At 37.8% G+C, this 17,097-nt stretch overlaps 1 protein-coding gene across 12 annotated transcripts in view; it reads right to left on the reverse strand.

The window, feature by feature from the left end:
* LOC115219822 (peripheral plasma membrane protein CASK) overlaps positions 1 to 17,097 on the reverse strand; it is a 998,477-nt gene that overhangs the window by 239,293 nt on the left and 742,087 nt on the right. For all 12 annotated transcript variants that reach the window (XM_036509446.1, XM_036509450.1, XM_036509449.1 and 9 more), the window contains one exon: positions 8,617 to 8,703. In XM_036509446.1, coding sequence (XP_036365339.1) covers positions 8,617 to 8,703 — 87 coding nt within the window. The remainder of the gene's footprint in view (positions 1 to 8,616; positions 8,704 to 17,097) is intronic.

Below are 17,097 nucleotides of genomic sequence, written 5' to 3' on the forward strand. Positions count from 1 at the left end.
ACACACACACACAAACGTATCCAAACAGCTACACACCCACCACCACCACCATTTACTTTTATGATTGTGTTTCTGTTTGTTTATAACTAACATTATATAGGCACTAATGTGTGTGTGTGTGTATTGTGTATGTGGTGTGAGAGAGAGGAGAGTAACAGACAGAAATATTATAGACATGTGCGTGTGTGTGTGTGTGTGTGTGTGTGTGTGTGTGTGTGTGTGTGTGTGTGCAGATATCGTAAATGTATTCCTTCTCTTTAAATGCTATCTGTAAGATCTATCAAAAACTGGTAAAAGAAGTCTTACATAGAAACACTAAAAGAATGGTTAGCTAAAGAATTGGTAAAATAATTGTTTCTGATGTTTTTATCTCACCATTCCTTTATGTTGTCGCAATAAAAGTTGGTGTAATAAAGTTTATGGTGACATTTTATGGAGATAATTTCTGTTTTATCGAACAACACTTGCCTTTTACATTGAACACACACACACACACATGCGTAACGTACATGCACATATGCCGTGAACTCATGTGCACACACACACACACACACACACGTGTGTGTGTTGTCTGTCTGTGCATACTTGAAGAGAATGGAGAAGAGAGACAAAAGAGGGGTTAATAATGGCGCCGCCTGATGGTGCCTATGTTTGATGGAAGTATTGATAGGAATGGTTTGATGAAGAGAAGATAACAGCATCAACAAAAGATGCGAGACTAAAGAGATGGGGGGGGGCGGAATGTGGGTTGAGTTTTATAAGGAAGAAAACCGTTTCTGTAGAGTATAGTGTGTTGTGGTAAGAATGGAACTGAGACAACCCAGAACCATGACAACCCTCACTGAAATATGGCTCAGTTATTGATGATGCAATATTAGAAAATGACCAAATTATGGAAAAATATGGTCAACTGATCAGTTAGAAATAGCAGTTAAATGCCCCTTAAAGTGCCTAACAGTCTAGTCACTTAAAAAAACATTAAGTAGTAGTTAGTTAGTTAGTTAGTTAGTTAATTTGGCTCAAAAGCAAACAGCAAGGCCATGTAGGGGGACATGGAGTTAAGTACAGGGTGGTGTTCATGTAAAGAGTTCAGGCCACTTGAGGTCCAGGGAGGCTTTGAACAAAGCGGTCGTCGGCATCTTTACCATCTCGTCTGGCAGCTTGATCCATGGATCCGCAACCCGGACGGAGAAAGCTCCTCTCCTTCGATTGAGATGAAATCGTCGCAGGTAGAGCTTTTCGGAATGACCCCGCAGCCGACGCTCTGGAGCAGGAGTGAAGAACAGTTCTTTCGAGAGGTTACACTTTCCGCTTATGATGTTGTGGGCGAGAATGAGATCACTACGGCAGCGGTGTTTTTCAAGAGAATAAAGGTCGAGCGTCCTCAGCCTTTCTTCGTAGGACAAATTTTTGAGACCATGAACCATGCGGGTAGCCAGCTTCTGGACTCTTTCGAGATGCTGTATGTCTTTGAGGAGATAAGGAGAAGAGGCTTGAATCCCATACTCCAATATGGGTCTCACCAGCGTGACATAGAGTGGTAGGAATATGGCTGCTGTGAGCATTCCGAATGACCGTCGAATCAAGAACAGAATTCCGCGTGCTTTGTTGGCAGCATGGACGCACTGGGCCGAAGGCGAAAAGGAGGAATCCACCAAGATACCTAGGTCCTTTACCTGATCGGTCCTCTCCAGCAGCAGACGACCCGGCTCGAAATCAAGTTGAGTTGCAGGAGTAGAGCCGACAGGCAGATGACAGCACTTTGACACGTTCAGACACAGGTCCCAATCGTTAGACCACTTCCAAATTTGGTGGAGGCATCGACGAAGATCCTCTATATTACCGCGAGGAGTGACCAGTTTGATATTGTCGGCAAATAGAAGGGTGTGTTGCGTGAGGTCGTCGGGCAAGTCATTTATGAAGACTAAGAACAACAAAGGCCCAAGCACTGAACCTTGAGGCACGCCACTGCTCGCACTGGAGACGTCGGACCGCGAACCATTAACTTGGACTTGGAAGGAGCGATCTGAGAGGAAGGCACCAACCCATCGTACAATATTCGGATGGAAACTATATGCTTGAAGCTTGACAAGTAATAGGCGGTGGTTTACCGAGTCAAAAGCTTTGGCAAAGTCCAGTAAAACGATGTCAACAGCATCACTATCATCGAGGATGCGCGTCACCAATTCTTCCATTACTAAGTTGGTCAAGCATGATCTCTTCGGCACGAAGCCGTGTTGGGAATCAGAGATAGAGGCTGTGTTTAGGAGGTGGAGCATCATACTTTTCTTAAGGATGGTTTCGAACATCTTGCTGATTATTGATGTAAGGGAAACCGGTCGGTAGTTAAGCGGGTCTTCGCGGCTCCCTTTCTTGAAAATTGGGCAGATTATCGCTGTTCTCCAGTCTGCAGGTATAACACCCGTCGCCAATGACATATTGAATAGTCGCGTTAAGGGCTCGCAGATGACCGGAGCCAACGCTTTGATAACCCGTGGGTGTATGCCGTCAGGGCCGTGACCCTTGTTGACATCGAGGCCTTGAATAACACGTTTGACTTCGTCCCGCGTGAGTAGTCTTAAATGAAATGTGAAAATAAGAAAGGGTGGCCATAGATGGAATTGATAAGTCAGGGTTGACCTAGGGTTAAACAACAACAAAGTAACCAGCTCTAGTTGCAACAGTTGTAGGTTCTGTCCCTCCTCACAGCCTGCAACTGTTGTTAGAGTTACTTTTGTGTAACATGGTGGCGGCGGCGGTGGTGGTGGTGGTGGTGGTGGTGGTGGTGGTGGTGGTGGTTGTGGTGGTGGTGGTGGTGTGGTGGTGGTGGTGGTGATGGTGGTCGTGGTGGTCGTGGTGGTGGTTGTGGTAGTGGTGGTGGTAGTGGTGGTGGGGTAAAAGAGTGGAAGAAAGATTAAAGAAGAGAGAGAAGAGTTTATTATCCAGTAAATTGCTGGTGAGGAGGGAGGGAGGGGGATGCTATTTTTGAATGGAGAGGGGGTGGTTGAGGCGTGATGAGAGAGGTAGGGATGATGATGCTGACACCACCACCACCACCAACAACAACAACAACAGCAGCAGCAGCAGCAGCCAGCACAAGAGGATTGCAAGAAACTCTAAGCAAAACGTTCCAGATAGCAAACTGTGACATAGTGAGGTTAGTGGAGGGCAACGACTGTTGTTGAGAGTCAGAGACAAAGATGATGAGGGTGGGGAAGAAGATGAAAGACAATGGTACTACTTCTTACAGATGGCTAATTATGTAATTAATTGGAGAAATAGAGTGGGTCTGTAATTAACTGTAATAATATACTAAAAGTTGTATGAACACAATCTGTTGTTGAGGTGAACACAGAAAGCAATTAGTGCCATCATCACAGATAACTCTACATAGTCATTCAATTTGCTAGAAGTAGCAGCCAAACCTTCCTCTATCCGTTTATAAAGGATAGACACACAGACTACGTATGTGTGTGTGTGTGTGTGTGTGTGTCCAGAGTTTTTTTTTAACTAATACTTGTATGCAATTGTTTATAGCTTTTTCTATTTCGAGTTCCACTCTTCAAATCAACTGTCGCTGTTTTAACATCCACTTTTCCCTACCAACATGGATCACACAATTCACTGAGGCATATTCTCTACAGTTGGATGCTCTTCCGGTCACCAACCTTTTGTCGTCTCCCTAGAGGGTAATGTTTCACCAAATGCTTGGAACACAAACGGCATATTGGCCAGCATCGATTCTCTCAGAGCCGGCCCACTGCTAAACACCTTCATCATTATGCTCACCCTCATAACTAACGCTCGTACAACATGTGTCCATTGACAGCAATAATGAAATATCAGCAGGTATTTTAATTAATTTTAATTGTAATATAATTGTAGAGAGAATGTAGCTGAATAAAAGATGGGAAGGTCATGGCTAGAGGGATCTGGTCTTCGGTTTACCCAATCAGGACTGACCAAGGGCTAAACAGCGACTCCACAGAATTATGCTAGTTTTTGTGAAAGGGAACCCTTCAATAGTTTCTAAGTCATTAACATTTAATCAATTTGAATGATATTTTGTAGTGTCTAATTTGAGGGTAAACTACCTGTGCTAGGTGTGGCAGGGTTTGATGTAGTTTGAACTTTTAGAGGTCAACATGTTTAGGTGAAGATTGGCCAAAATTCATTACTACTACCACCAACACACTACAACAACCACCACCACCAACACACATTCTTCCCTCTACTATTTTTAATGTTACTAGTTCTGCCATCTTCCTTCCCACAGTTTGCAGATTAAAGCTTGAAATGTCTTTCTCTGTCATTGATACATTGACATTAGGACATTACTGCTTCATAGTTTGAATAGAAGGGTTCCTAGTTCAAGCCCACTATGTCCCCATATCCTAGAATAAGACACTAGACGATGATGACTGAACTGGTTAAAACAGAATGTGTCCCCAAAATAGGCAGCAAATTAACAGGAATTAGAGAGAACACCTTGTGATATTCGTTCTGACCCATTATAATTTGAGTTCAAATCCTAGCAAAGCAAATTTTGTCTTTTTGTCATTTCAAAGTCAATAAACAAAGTAAGTGGAGAGGGATTGACCAAACAGCTATCTAGTATCTGCTCCTTGTGTTTGCATTCTGAGTTCAAATTCTACCTGGGTACCTGTGGCCAGGAAGCAGCACCCTAGAATTGTAGGTCTAGAAGCAGGAATAGAATAGTGAGACTTTACATTCAGCAGTGGATTGATAATGGTCGGAAAGGAATGTACGCACAGTATAACGCGCACACACACACACACACACACGCCTGCATGCATGCACACACACACCACACACACACACACACGTGCACGCACGCTATTATTGAAAGGTGTAAACCCGCGTATATGACTGGTATACTTGTTGTTTGCTGATAGAAATCTTGTAAATATCCACCTCAACAATGGAATAGTTTGGACAAAGATAATCTTTGTCAGATCGTTAAGCATGTTAGCTACTTCTCTCTCACTATGACTACTACCACCTACAGCACCCCCCACCCCGCAGCAGCCACCACCATCCCGCAGCAGCCACCACCACCACCACCACCATCGTCATCGTCAGGTGTGAACCTTCCAGATATTCACCTTGTATCTACTGTTTCTATCTAAACAATGGAGGTTGCAATGAGAGCAATGATGATTAAGAACATGAGGATGACAATGATGGTAATTGCAGTGGTGTAGCCAAACAAGAAATCAATATGTAGTCAATATTGATCTCTATCTGTCATAGCACAAGATCAATATTTACAGAAAAATAGTGTAGCTAATGGTATTGTCTGAAACCCAGGAAACAGTAAAGGAATTTCAACTCTCAGACCAAAATTGGTAACAGAACTTGGCTGTTCTAAGAAGCAGAATTCAACAATATTCTTGGACCTGTTCTGTTGGAACTTGGATGGCTAAGCCTACTCTCACTGTGTCTTGTATGTTCCAGAAATGTGGTCCTAGCTGGATTTGAACTGTGAACAGAAGTGATTGAAGCAGGCAATCTATAATCTCAACCTTTTCACTTCAGTACCTAAATTACTTTCTACAAAGAATTAAATAAACATACTTTACCTTAGAGAAGTTGGTTTGATCAATTCTAGGCCTGAATATATATAACTGGTACTGATTTCTGGAGTATTGACAGCAAAGTTTGTCTCAATAGGATTTGTAATGAAGAATCAATCTGGATACTTTAACCAATGAAGGCACCTCTATGGTACAGAAATAACAACTAACTCTCTCTCAAAACACTTCTAATTTTCTTAGAAAGGAAGGACACATCAGACAATGTAGTCCTAAGTCAATGACTCTGAACCATTTTTCCTGTATGCCCATCATTTACCTTTCACTGTCCTCACTTCATAAAAACTACTCTTGTATACAACACAATTGTATAACATTAAAGACTTTTACATTAAAAGTATTCCACATAAATGTCACAGAGTCCTCAACTGCAAACAGCTGTGATTACTGTTTGGGGCTGAATAACAAAGCACTCTTCTGTGTGAGAAACAAAGTTTAGTTTCATTTTAGGAAGTTTCCAGTTTGTTTATTTTCACTGAATGAACTTCTTTAGATTTTTCTTCCTTCTATTTTCAGGAATCATGGCAGTTAATTCTTCAAGTAGTAAGTTAGACATCGGTGATATTATTTACTAATTATTAATCATTTATTAACAATTTAATTAGAGAAAGAGAGATTGGACTTGAAGGAAATAAGTGGAAAATTGTGGACCCTTCATAGAGCTTTGAACTTAGAAGCAAAGCCAGTTGTGTATTTTCTTCAACTTTTTCCTGAAGAAATTTTTTGTCAGTATGAAAGACAAGACGATGAGGTATTCACATTAACAGAGCAACAACGCCTTCATTACATCAACAGACCGAACCTGTGGTTGGTGCAAAGTTCCAACTCGACCCAGGGTGACATGTTGGTGGAATGATGTCGTAGACAAGACCATTAGAATAAAGAAATAGGCTTGGAAAGACTGGAAGAGTGGTGGTAGCAGAGAACTATATCAGGTAGCTATCGGGGAGGCTAGAAGACAGGTGTACTTAGCCAGGGAAGAAGCAGAAAGGAGGAAGTCTGTCAATGTTATGCAATGTGAGGAGAAGAGGAGGCTTGATGTGTTTCAAACTGCAAGGCAGTTTGTCTGAGAAAATTGTGATGTCAGAGGAGAGAAATGCATTCACACAGATGATGGCTGACAGTGATTCTGCAAAGGAGGAGGCTTGGAAGTGCCACTATGAAAGGTTGATAAAAGTAGAAAAATGCATGGGAGAAGGAGAGCCTGCCTAATGTGAACCCAACAGAGGGACCAGCTAACGTATTGATATGTAGGAGAACAGACATATCACAGATCCCTTCAGGGAGATGGTCCTGCTCAATATGTAGAAGAATTGTTGGCAGAAACTCCATACGTTGTACCCAGTGCAAGCTATGGACACATAAGAGGTGCAGCAATATTAGAGGAGGGTTAACAGAGAAAGTAGTCTTTACATGTGGCAGATGTGCAGGTACCCTAAATACCAGGAATGTACATAAAATAGACTCCCTCAACTACTTCAGGGGGTGGGGGATCCTTAGAAGTAGTAGACAGTTTCCATTATTTAGGTGACCAAGTTAGTAGTGAGGGAGATTGTTCTGAAAGCATAGCTGCTAGAATAAGAATAGGCTGGGTGAAGTTCAGAGAGCTACTGCCTCTGTTAGTAACAAAGGGCCTCTCCCTTAGTGTGAAAGGCAAATTGCATGATGCCGGTATACATACAGCTGGGTATATGGGGCAACAAGTGTAGTGTGCAAGAGAGAGAAAACTGTGCTGGTACGGCCATGTAATGTGAATGAATGAAGACATGCATGAAGAGGTGCAGATCTCTAATTGTAGAGGAACCATATGGATGGGGTAGACCCAAGAAGACATGGGACAAAGTGGTGAGAAAGGATCTACAGATGCTGTAGAAAGCATGGAGCCCAGACACGGAGCCCAGGCAGCAGCTCTTCAGCTGACCCCCTCCAGTCAAACTGACCAACCCATGCCAGCATGAAAAATGGACGTTAAATGATGATGGTGAATGATTTTATTCATGGAAGTTGTGCAGTGTCCAAGTTAGAGAAAGTGAAGTATAAATTCAGCTCTGAGACAAGAAATCCATTCCCAGAAATCAATAAACATTTAAAAACATCTACCTATAATCAACTTACCAGTATTCACCCTGCCTGGCCAGGTGAAAATGATTTGACAACAAGTAAAAACCACAATCACAATCCAAGCAATACTTTTATTTTTATTCAGGACAGTGTATATTTGCTCAAAATCTCTAGGATTGGGACGTTCATAGAGAGAAGGCACTGCAGGACTTTAAAAGGTGAATGTCCTTCAAATCAACAGAAAAAAAAATCTACCAAAAATAGGGACAACAAGAATGAAGAATTTTTCAATAAATCCATTTCCCCTCTGGAATCATCAAATTTATTCCAGATTAGATATTACAACTTTCAATATATTGTCTGCATACAAGACAGGGTGGTCATATCTAGATCATCATAGATCTGCTAAATCAAAATTGATCTGCAGTACAACAACAACAACACTAGACACTGACTGTAACTGAATAAAAGATGGAATGGTCATGAGTGGAATAAGCTTGATCATAGGTTTGCTGTATCAGGACTGACCTCAGGTTAAAGAGCACTATTATACTACATGTAGTTTATCAAGAACAATAGTCCGTTTAAGTAGAAGATAGGATGGTCACTTCTGGAACGTCTTTAATCTGTTGACCTCAGTGTTAACCTATGGCCAGAAAAACATCAATCTCTTCCAGCTTTTTACACTCCTAATTAGTCTCAATTATGTCCTAAGACACCAAGCCACATAAGCCTGGAAGGATTAATCCCAGTATGTGACTGGTACTAATTTTCTCATTCTCCAAAATGGAAGAAAATGAAAGTAGGTCTAAGTAGAAACGGAACTCAGAATGCTGGGCTGACAAACATTGGCAATTAAAGAGACACGAAAAGTTCTCGTCCTTTGTAAGAATCGACTGGAAGTTTCCAAAGTGAAAATAGCAACGAAATAGTTACTTACATCTCTGGTTTGACTAACAGCGTCAGACGTTGGCGATGGGGTAATGCTTCCAGGTTGAAAATTTTGACTGTTGATTCGGTCATACAACTGAAAATAAACCAACAAAAACAAATTTGTAATTTTTCCATTTTTAACAATCATTTGGTGTCTTTATTACATAAGGAGAAAAATTAAAAAGAACAAGTAAATTAATGGCACGGACCTTTTATAATTATTATCAACCCAACTATTTTTTAAACACACACAAAAAGTAAAAGAATATTTGGAGAAAAAAAAATTCATCAAAAAAAAATTAAATAAAAGTAAAAGTAAGATAGAAAAAGAAGTAACTTCTATTTTGGTAGCTTGATTGGAATTATTGTGATAAAAATAAAATTTGATCAAATGGTATTTTTAAGTCCAGATGCTAAAGTTATAATTGAACAGGAACAAACCTTTAATTTCTATTTCTATTAAAGTTTTCATGATGATAACAATTATCATCATCATCATCATCATTATCATCACTGTGAAAAAATGACACGGAGGAAATAACTTTGATGTTGAGTTGAAAGACAGAAGACGAAGTAGAGGAATGCTTGGTTTTTTTTTGTTAATTTGTTTTTAATGTGCATCTAAATAAATTACACTGTCTGTGGAATACACACACACACACACACACACACACACACACACACACACACACACACACACACACACACACATATATATATGTTTAGGTATATGGTTATGTAAAAGAAAAACTTAAATTCTTTTAATTTTAGAAATAATTCTGTCAGAAACAGAAAGTAAAAAAAAACAAACTAGAAAAGTCATATAAACAGTGCCTGGTTTTAGTAATTTCTGAGATGGCGGAGGGGAAGAACTAACAAGAATGGAGGAGAGAGTGAGAAAGAATTGAAGACGAAGAGAATTAATAAGAGAGGAAGAGAGAGAGAGAGAAAATAATTTTTGCTCGAAAGATTTCTCCAGAAGGTAAAAGCAGCCATTGTTGTTAAATACATCTGTCAAAGATTATAGGAAAAAGTTTTTTTTGTATAAGTGCTCACTATGTTTCAAGTCCATACTTGCATGTGTGTGTGTGTGTGTGTGGAGTTTCCATATATTGAACTATTTCTGTGTTTAACAGTCTTACCAAATGCAATGGGATCGTTGAAATCAAAATATAAAGCTATTACTATCATTTATCTTTAGTGCAATGAGCTGGCAGAGTCAGAACGTTTGGTGAAGTGACATGCAATATTTCTCCTAGCCCCTTACATTCTGGTTTCAAATCCCACCAAGGTCAACAGGTTTTCATCTGTTCAGGGTCATTATAGTAAAGTACCAGTGAAGTACTGGAGTTGATGGCATCCTCTAACCCTCTCTTCAAACTGTTGGCCTTGTGCTGTCATCAGAATACTTATTAGCTTGGCTTTGCTTGCCATAGACAAAGTCTATGGAGCCAATCGTTAGCAAAGTGCATTGTGCCATTTCAATCATCTTTACATTCTGAGTTCAAATTCTGCTGAGTTTGATTTTACCTTTCATCCCTCTAGGATCAATAAAATAAGCATCACTTGAACACCAAAATCAATCTAAGTGACTCAGCAACACCCCTGAAATTGCTGGCCTTGTGCCAAAATTTAAAACTATTATTATTATTATTATTATTATTATTATTATTATTATTATTATATGTTTGATTTTTGCTTTACATTTGCACAAGCTGGCTCCAGGTCTCACCCAGAGACCTCAAGAGACAACAAATTGGAAGTTCATGTTGGTGTTATGCCTAGGGTCCCTATATATTTGGTTTTGTACTTAGTGTTGTACTAGTGAATGCCTAAAGAACAATACGAAAATTATGTTTGTTTTAAAACTTGAGATTACATAGAAAGTATTTTGCATAGGATATGAGCAGTTCCCATGAGCACTATCTTTTGAATTTCTGCCATTTTTGGGTTTCCTGATATCTGAGTTAGTTAACAATCAGCCCCTTTTGCTAACATTCCCAGGGCACCGACAGGTTTGGTAGTCTTATCAGCCTTAAGGTTTTTCAAACATTCAGTGTCAGACCTAAGTAGTTTAATTTGATGTTGGATACGCTCTTGCCAAGAAGGCTTTTTGTGGGAATGTTGCCATTTTCTAATCTTTTCACCACATAGAATCATTGAGATTTTTGCCAGCAATAATAATGATATTATTATTATTATTATTATTATTATATTATTATTATTATTATTATTATTATTATTATCATTATCATTATTATTATTATTAATATAGCAATCTGGCAGAATTGTTAGCATGCTGGGCAAAATGCTTAGAGGCATTTAATCTGTCAAGTTCTGAGTTCAAATTCCATTGAGGTTGATTTTGCCTTTCATCCTTTCATAGTCAATGAAATAAGTACCAGTTACACACTGGGGCCAATGTAGTCAACTAGCCCCCTCTCCTAAAACGTCAGGCCTTGTACTTTATAGAGAGGATTATTATTATTATCATTATTATTATTATTATTAAAGGCATAGAGCTGGCAAAACTGTTATCATGCGAAACAAAATGCCTAGTTCCAATTCCACCAAGTTTGGCTTTTGTTCAATTTGACCAAAATATAGTGAATTCTTGTAATGATATTCATTTTGGGTATTTAATCCAGTTGTTTAGGATCTGGGTTCAAAGTCTAGCAAGGAGAACTTTATCATCCATCTTTTTAAGGTCAAGGAAATAAAGCATGAGACATCTACTAGAGACCAATCTAAGTTAACTAATCCCCCTCCCCTCTAACCTGAGGCTGAAACGAACATCATCATCATCATCATTATCGTCACAGGAGTTTAGTGAACTGAAGAATAGATAGCAGTTAGTGAAGTCAGGTTCAAATTACACCAAGTATATTTATGAAATCATGAATGAATTTTTAACTAAGTCAGCTGCTCATTACTGTTTTCAACTGGAATGGAAGCAAAATGCAAATGCATTGACAACATGGCTGCGGCTGCTGCTTGTATAATTTCGATGCTAATGTGGAGGTGGTTGTTGTTGTTGTTGTTGTTGAAGAATTTTATTTTGGTTTCAGGAAATTGAAGAAGTAAATAAAATGTTTGACTCTTGATTTCAGCATTGCTAAAAGTGGAACATGTTTTACTTGCATAAAACTGATTGTGAATATGTGTGGCTGTTTGCTGTTTTGAGAGAGATGAAACAGTGTAGCCATACACGGAATGGATGGAGCTGTGTGAGTCTACTGATGAGGATGTGCAGATTGTGTGTGTAGTTGCTTGTTAGCATCATACATACATACATACATATATATATATATATATATATATATATACATATACATATATATATATATATATATATATTATATATATATATATATACATATACATATATATATATATATATATATATATATATGTATGCACACACACACACACAAGCATGCACATGTGTATGTAATAGATTATGGATGAGTATCTATAATACATCTATGCATTTGTATGCATTAATATACATGAATACATACACACATATCCAGAAATATAAACATCACACATTTGCAGTTATTTATAATGGCATAAAAAAAGCAACAATATAACTGCATAAATGCACTCAAACACACACACACACAATTTTATACTCTCATTCACACACATGCTCTTACACACTCACTCTCATTCACACACACACAATATTCTGTTTTTGCAAACACAGATAGAGGTGAAACATTTCTATTCTTGACTAATTAATCAATACTTTTAACGAGTAATTTACCCTCAGGTATACTAAAATAAGATTCCCATAATGCATTTCTCCACATCTAAACACACCACTTTGCGTTAGTGTGATAGCAAAAAGGGAAAAAAGAAATATTACATTTTAGTTGTTTTAATGGTTTTTTTTCTTTTTATTCTTCTAAAATCTTGTCAAAGATTATGGAAAAGATGGTAAGAAATGTTATCATTGGCTAATTCTTTAACAGATCCTAAATCTACAGTTCTTTATTGCAAAGAACTACATACCAACATGCTGAAGAAATAGTCAATATCTGCAAAATGAAATTCCTTTCTGATGGAAATATATTTTCTACATTCTTCACATCCTTCTTGTTTTTTTTTCTTGTTTATTTTTTATGTGTGTTGTGTGGATTGACGTGGGCATGGATGGAGATGGGGAGTTAATGGTAAGACACAATGCTTAGAATAAATCAGTCTTTTAGATTAAGCTGAGATTGAACTAACAAAATTGTTATTGCAAGCAAAATTCTAGCAGTCATTTTTTATTATATCACAGATGACTAAGGTAGAAACTCATGTGAAAGCTCAGCTGGAGCATGCTCACACACACACACACACACACATTTGTGTGGTGTGGTTCATTGACAATGATATATTACTTACATTTAGAATACCAAATATTCAGTTAGATAACATTAGATCCTTAAGTGAGGAGCAAATGGGTAATTATTCCATGTTTTTATAGTTCCATTCTGATATTCAATCAATGAGTAAAAGCATAACATTTTTATATCTATTCATCTTACACATGTTTCATTAACAATGCTATCTATTATATAAGGAAAAGAAACCTTATAGATTACATCATCAAATCTTCAGATATTGTATAGCAAAATCAATGACCTTTGAGTTATACAATAGACATCAGACAGTGTTATGTTACAGTAGTTATGTTTGCCAATACCATAACACCATCCAATGTCAACTGTATAATTCAAAAGCTATCTACATTTGTTATGCAGTCACTGAAGATTTGATGATGTGATCTGTTTATAAGGTGTTCTTTTCTTATATAACAGATATTGTGGTAAATGAAATACATGGAAGATGTTTTGAATAGGCAGGAAAATTTATCACCACTTTCTTTGCATAAAAATTCTCACTGATAAGAGTGTGTATGGGTGGATGGGAGTGGAAACTATTTGAAATGAATGACAGAAAATAAAACTGAACAGACCCCAAAATAAGTCCATCAGTTCTAATAATAATTAACTTGTTACATTAAACAGTATGTTGTCTATAATCTAACCTTTTTCCTTATACATATTTATTATCTCCATGTTTCACATTTTCTGTATTCTTTGTGTGTGTGATAGAGAGAGAGAGAGAGAGAGAGAGATCATTTGTCTAATATTAATGAATGTCAATGTTCACTTTTATTAACATTTTAAGCTGGTGAGTTTTGCCTCATTGAGCTAAAGCACACCAGAAACCCAAAGACAACTGCTACCATCAATGAAGCATGTCTAGAATATCTCTGGGGGTAGTGGGAGGAGAGATACCTTTGACTTTAAGGAGTATAGCAGCAATAGGGGAGATATCTTTGACATCCAAGGTCAAACAGCCAGACTCAACAAACTCCTACACATCAAAGGAACAGAGATGTTCCCTAAAAAAACCACCCCCATGGCAGTAATCTGATTTTAAATTTGTGTTGTGAGGACAGATAAGACAGGAGGAGGAGGAGGGTGCTGTCCTTCAATCAGAGCTGGTTGTTTGTAAATATTAATCTATAGATCTATTTAGTTCTATTTAGCTGACTGTAACTCCAAATAAACAACTGCAGCCGTGAACATTATCATGTTACCAAAACAATAAATGATACTAAGGATTCTTGTTGAGTCTGCTGCCAGTTCTTCTCAGTTGTCACAGAATCATTCAAAATTGAATTCCACAAAGATAGCAAAACATTTTGTTAAACACAAATTTAATGCATTTTTTAAAACTGTCTTTACAGTTTTTTTTTTTGCTTCTGTATTTTAGAGATAAAAAAATGTTAAAGTCTTTTATTTAAAACTCAGGTTAACAAGAGGATTTACGAGATTCTTCCATTTAATATTCAGTTTGCTGACGTTATTTTTATTTCTGTTTTGGTCTGGTTTTGTATGGAATCAATACACAAAACATGTTATTTAACACATACACACAAATATGTTAAACTTTAAATTTTCAGATAGATTTTAGAGGGGAGAAAACAAAAAAATTTGAGAAAATAAATAAAACCACCAACAACCTATCATCTCTTTCTGGCTCTTTTCCAAACAGTTTTACACAAGATAATAAACTCTGACATGGGTTGTATAGTTGTGTAAATTTATAAAATGATAAAGTATCTTTCATTCTTTTACTGGTTTTAGTTATTCAGCTGTGGCCTTGCAGGGACACCACTAGGGGGATGTATAATGATATCAATTCAAAAATTTATATGAAACAAGGAGCAGATATTATTTTGTTGTCTCTCCCACCCACACAAGCACCTTACACCTTTTGAATCCTTTTACTCCCCATCACTCTGTTATTTACCCCCCTCCTTCATTCCTCTACAAGACCTAAGTATAAAAGACAATTGGTCCATGTCTTACTCCTGTCTTACTTGTCCTTTACTTCACCTACGTATTGTCTGCTATATTTGTCCATTCTCATTCTTTCACTACACCAATGTATAAGAAACTGCACTGGACCTTCTGCATACCTTTATAATTCCTTCTCTCTGCTGCATCCTCCTTACCCTCTCTCATCCAACCATCCAACAATCCAGGCCCTTCCAATGTCATTGCATTCTCTTCTAATCCCCTCCTTGGTCACCTGACTATTGTGAACACTTGTCACTTGCTTCTCTCACTCACTTCCAGTCCAGCTGCACGCTCAGCCCTCCATCTGTTTCCCCTTCCTGGTGAACATGTCTGAGCTCTGAATATTTTCCACATTGTCCTCTGGTGCCAAGTGACAATTCATGCTCTCTGAAAGTGGTAGATGAGACATACAGACAGACGTACAATCTTTCTAGCGCCAGTGCCATGAATGCTCCTAGTTGCAAACTGAGCAGAAAGTGTACGAATCTGAGGTCTTTATTCAACTTCTCTAGCGTTGGTGCCATAAAAAGTGTACCAAGTACACACTCAGAGAAGTGCTCATAATAAGAAGGGAATCCAGCCGTAGAAGCCAAGCAAAATGACAGGTGCCAACATCAGTCTTTGAGAGCAGCAGTTCCAAGGAGGAAATGACTGGAGCCATGATGACCCATCCAACCCATGCCTGCATGGAAAGTGGAAGCAAAAATAGTGATTACATAAAGTGTGTGTGTGTGTGTGTGTGGTGTGTGTGTGTGTGTGTGTGTGTGTGTGTGTGTGTGTGTATTACATAGACAGAAGAGGAATTAGATTTTCAGATATATAGAAAAACATAAGAATAGATATAGGAAGATGGATGATACTGATAGATAGGGACAACTATGAATAGTTGTTTTGTTTTCATTCCAGATATCAGTAACACTACAACAACTGAAAGAATTTCTGCTGTGTTTAGCCTCACACCCAAATTAGCCTTCTGTAAAAAGGTTTACATTGGATGACTGATGCAACAAAAGATGAGCAACACTGAAGGTGGATAATTAGCAATTAATTACAAACACCCTTTCACTAATGATAACTACACTTACAAAAAACAAGATTCTAATTTCTTTCAATTGGTCGAAGCAAATTCTTGCAGAAATTTGCAGCAAGGATTCCAAAGAGTACAAGCATAAAATTTTTATATCTCTTCATCTTACACATGTTTCATTAACAATGCTATCTATTATATAAGGAAAAGAAACCTTATAGATTACGTCATCAAATCTTCAGATATTGTATAGCAAAATCAATGACTCCAATGATTCCAAAAGTTAAGCAATCCAATTATTTTAATTAGAAACTTGTGTTGGCTGACAACAATTAGAAATCTTTTGATCAACATAGTTCCCTTCACAATTTTGAGAAAATTCACGAAATTATATCAACGAAATGAAATTAAAATTATTATTGTTGCTGTTGATCAACATTACCTAAGAATCTCTCTGACTCAAAGAAGAGAACTTTGAGTCAACAGTTCTTTTGCTATATTTATATTCTTCAAACACTACAAGAACAGAATCCACTAATGGCTAAGTTGTACAATTTATTCTTCACTGACCCCAAAATTCTTGAGATATCAGAACCACATATGCATATACCTATTTATTAACATCTGTTCACATTTGAACAGGTTTTTATCAATAAAACACCCACCATTGATTGTTGCCAATGAGTCTCAGGTTACATTAGAAGAAAGATTTAATATGCAAAGACCTCCTTGCTTCTTATAACATTTATTATCTATCTTAGTCCCAAAGCTTGACATAGTTTTACTCCATTTTTGTTCTTTTGTTGCTGCTGTGTATGTGTAGTAGTAGTAGTAGTAGTAGTAGTAGTAGCAGTAGCAGCAGCACCAGCAGTAGTAGTAGTAGTAGTAGTCTCACTTTGCTCCAGACATCTCTCCCAATAACACTGCAAATACATCAATGACACCGACATCCCTTATTTTCATTTCCACTTGGCTTCATCCCACATCACCAATACCACAACCACTGCCATCCTTACAACTATCACAACCACTGCAAAACAGCCATACTAGAACCACAGCCACACTACCACCTACACACTACTCCTATCCACACCAC

Source organism: Octopus sinensis, linkage group LG15, assembly GCF_006345805.1.
Source record: "Octopus sinensis linkage group LG15, ASM634580v1, whole genome shotgun sequence".
Taxonomy (NCBI): Eukaryota; Metazoa; Mollusca; class Cephalopoda; order Octopoda; family Octopodidae; genus Octopus; species Octopus sinensis.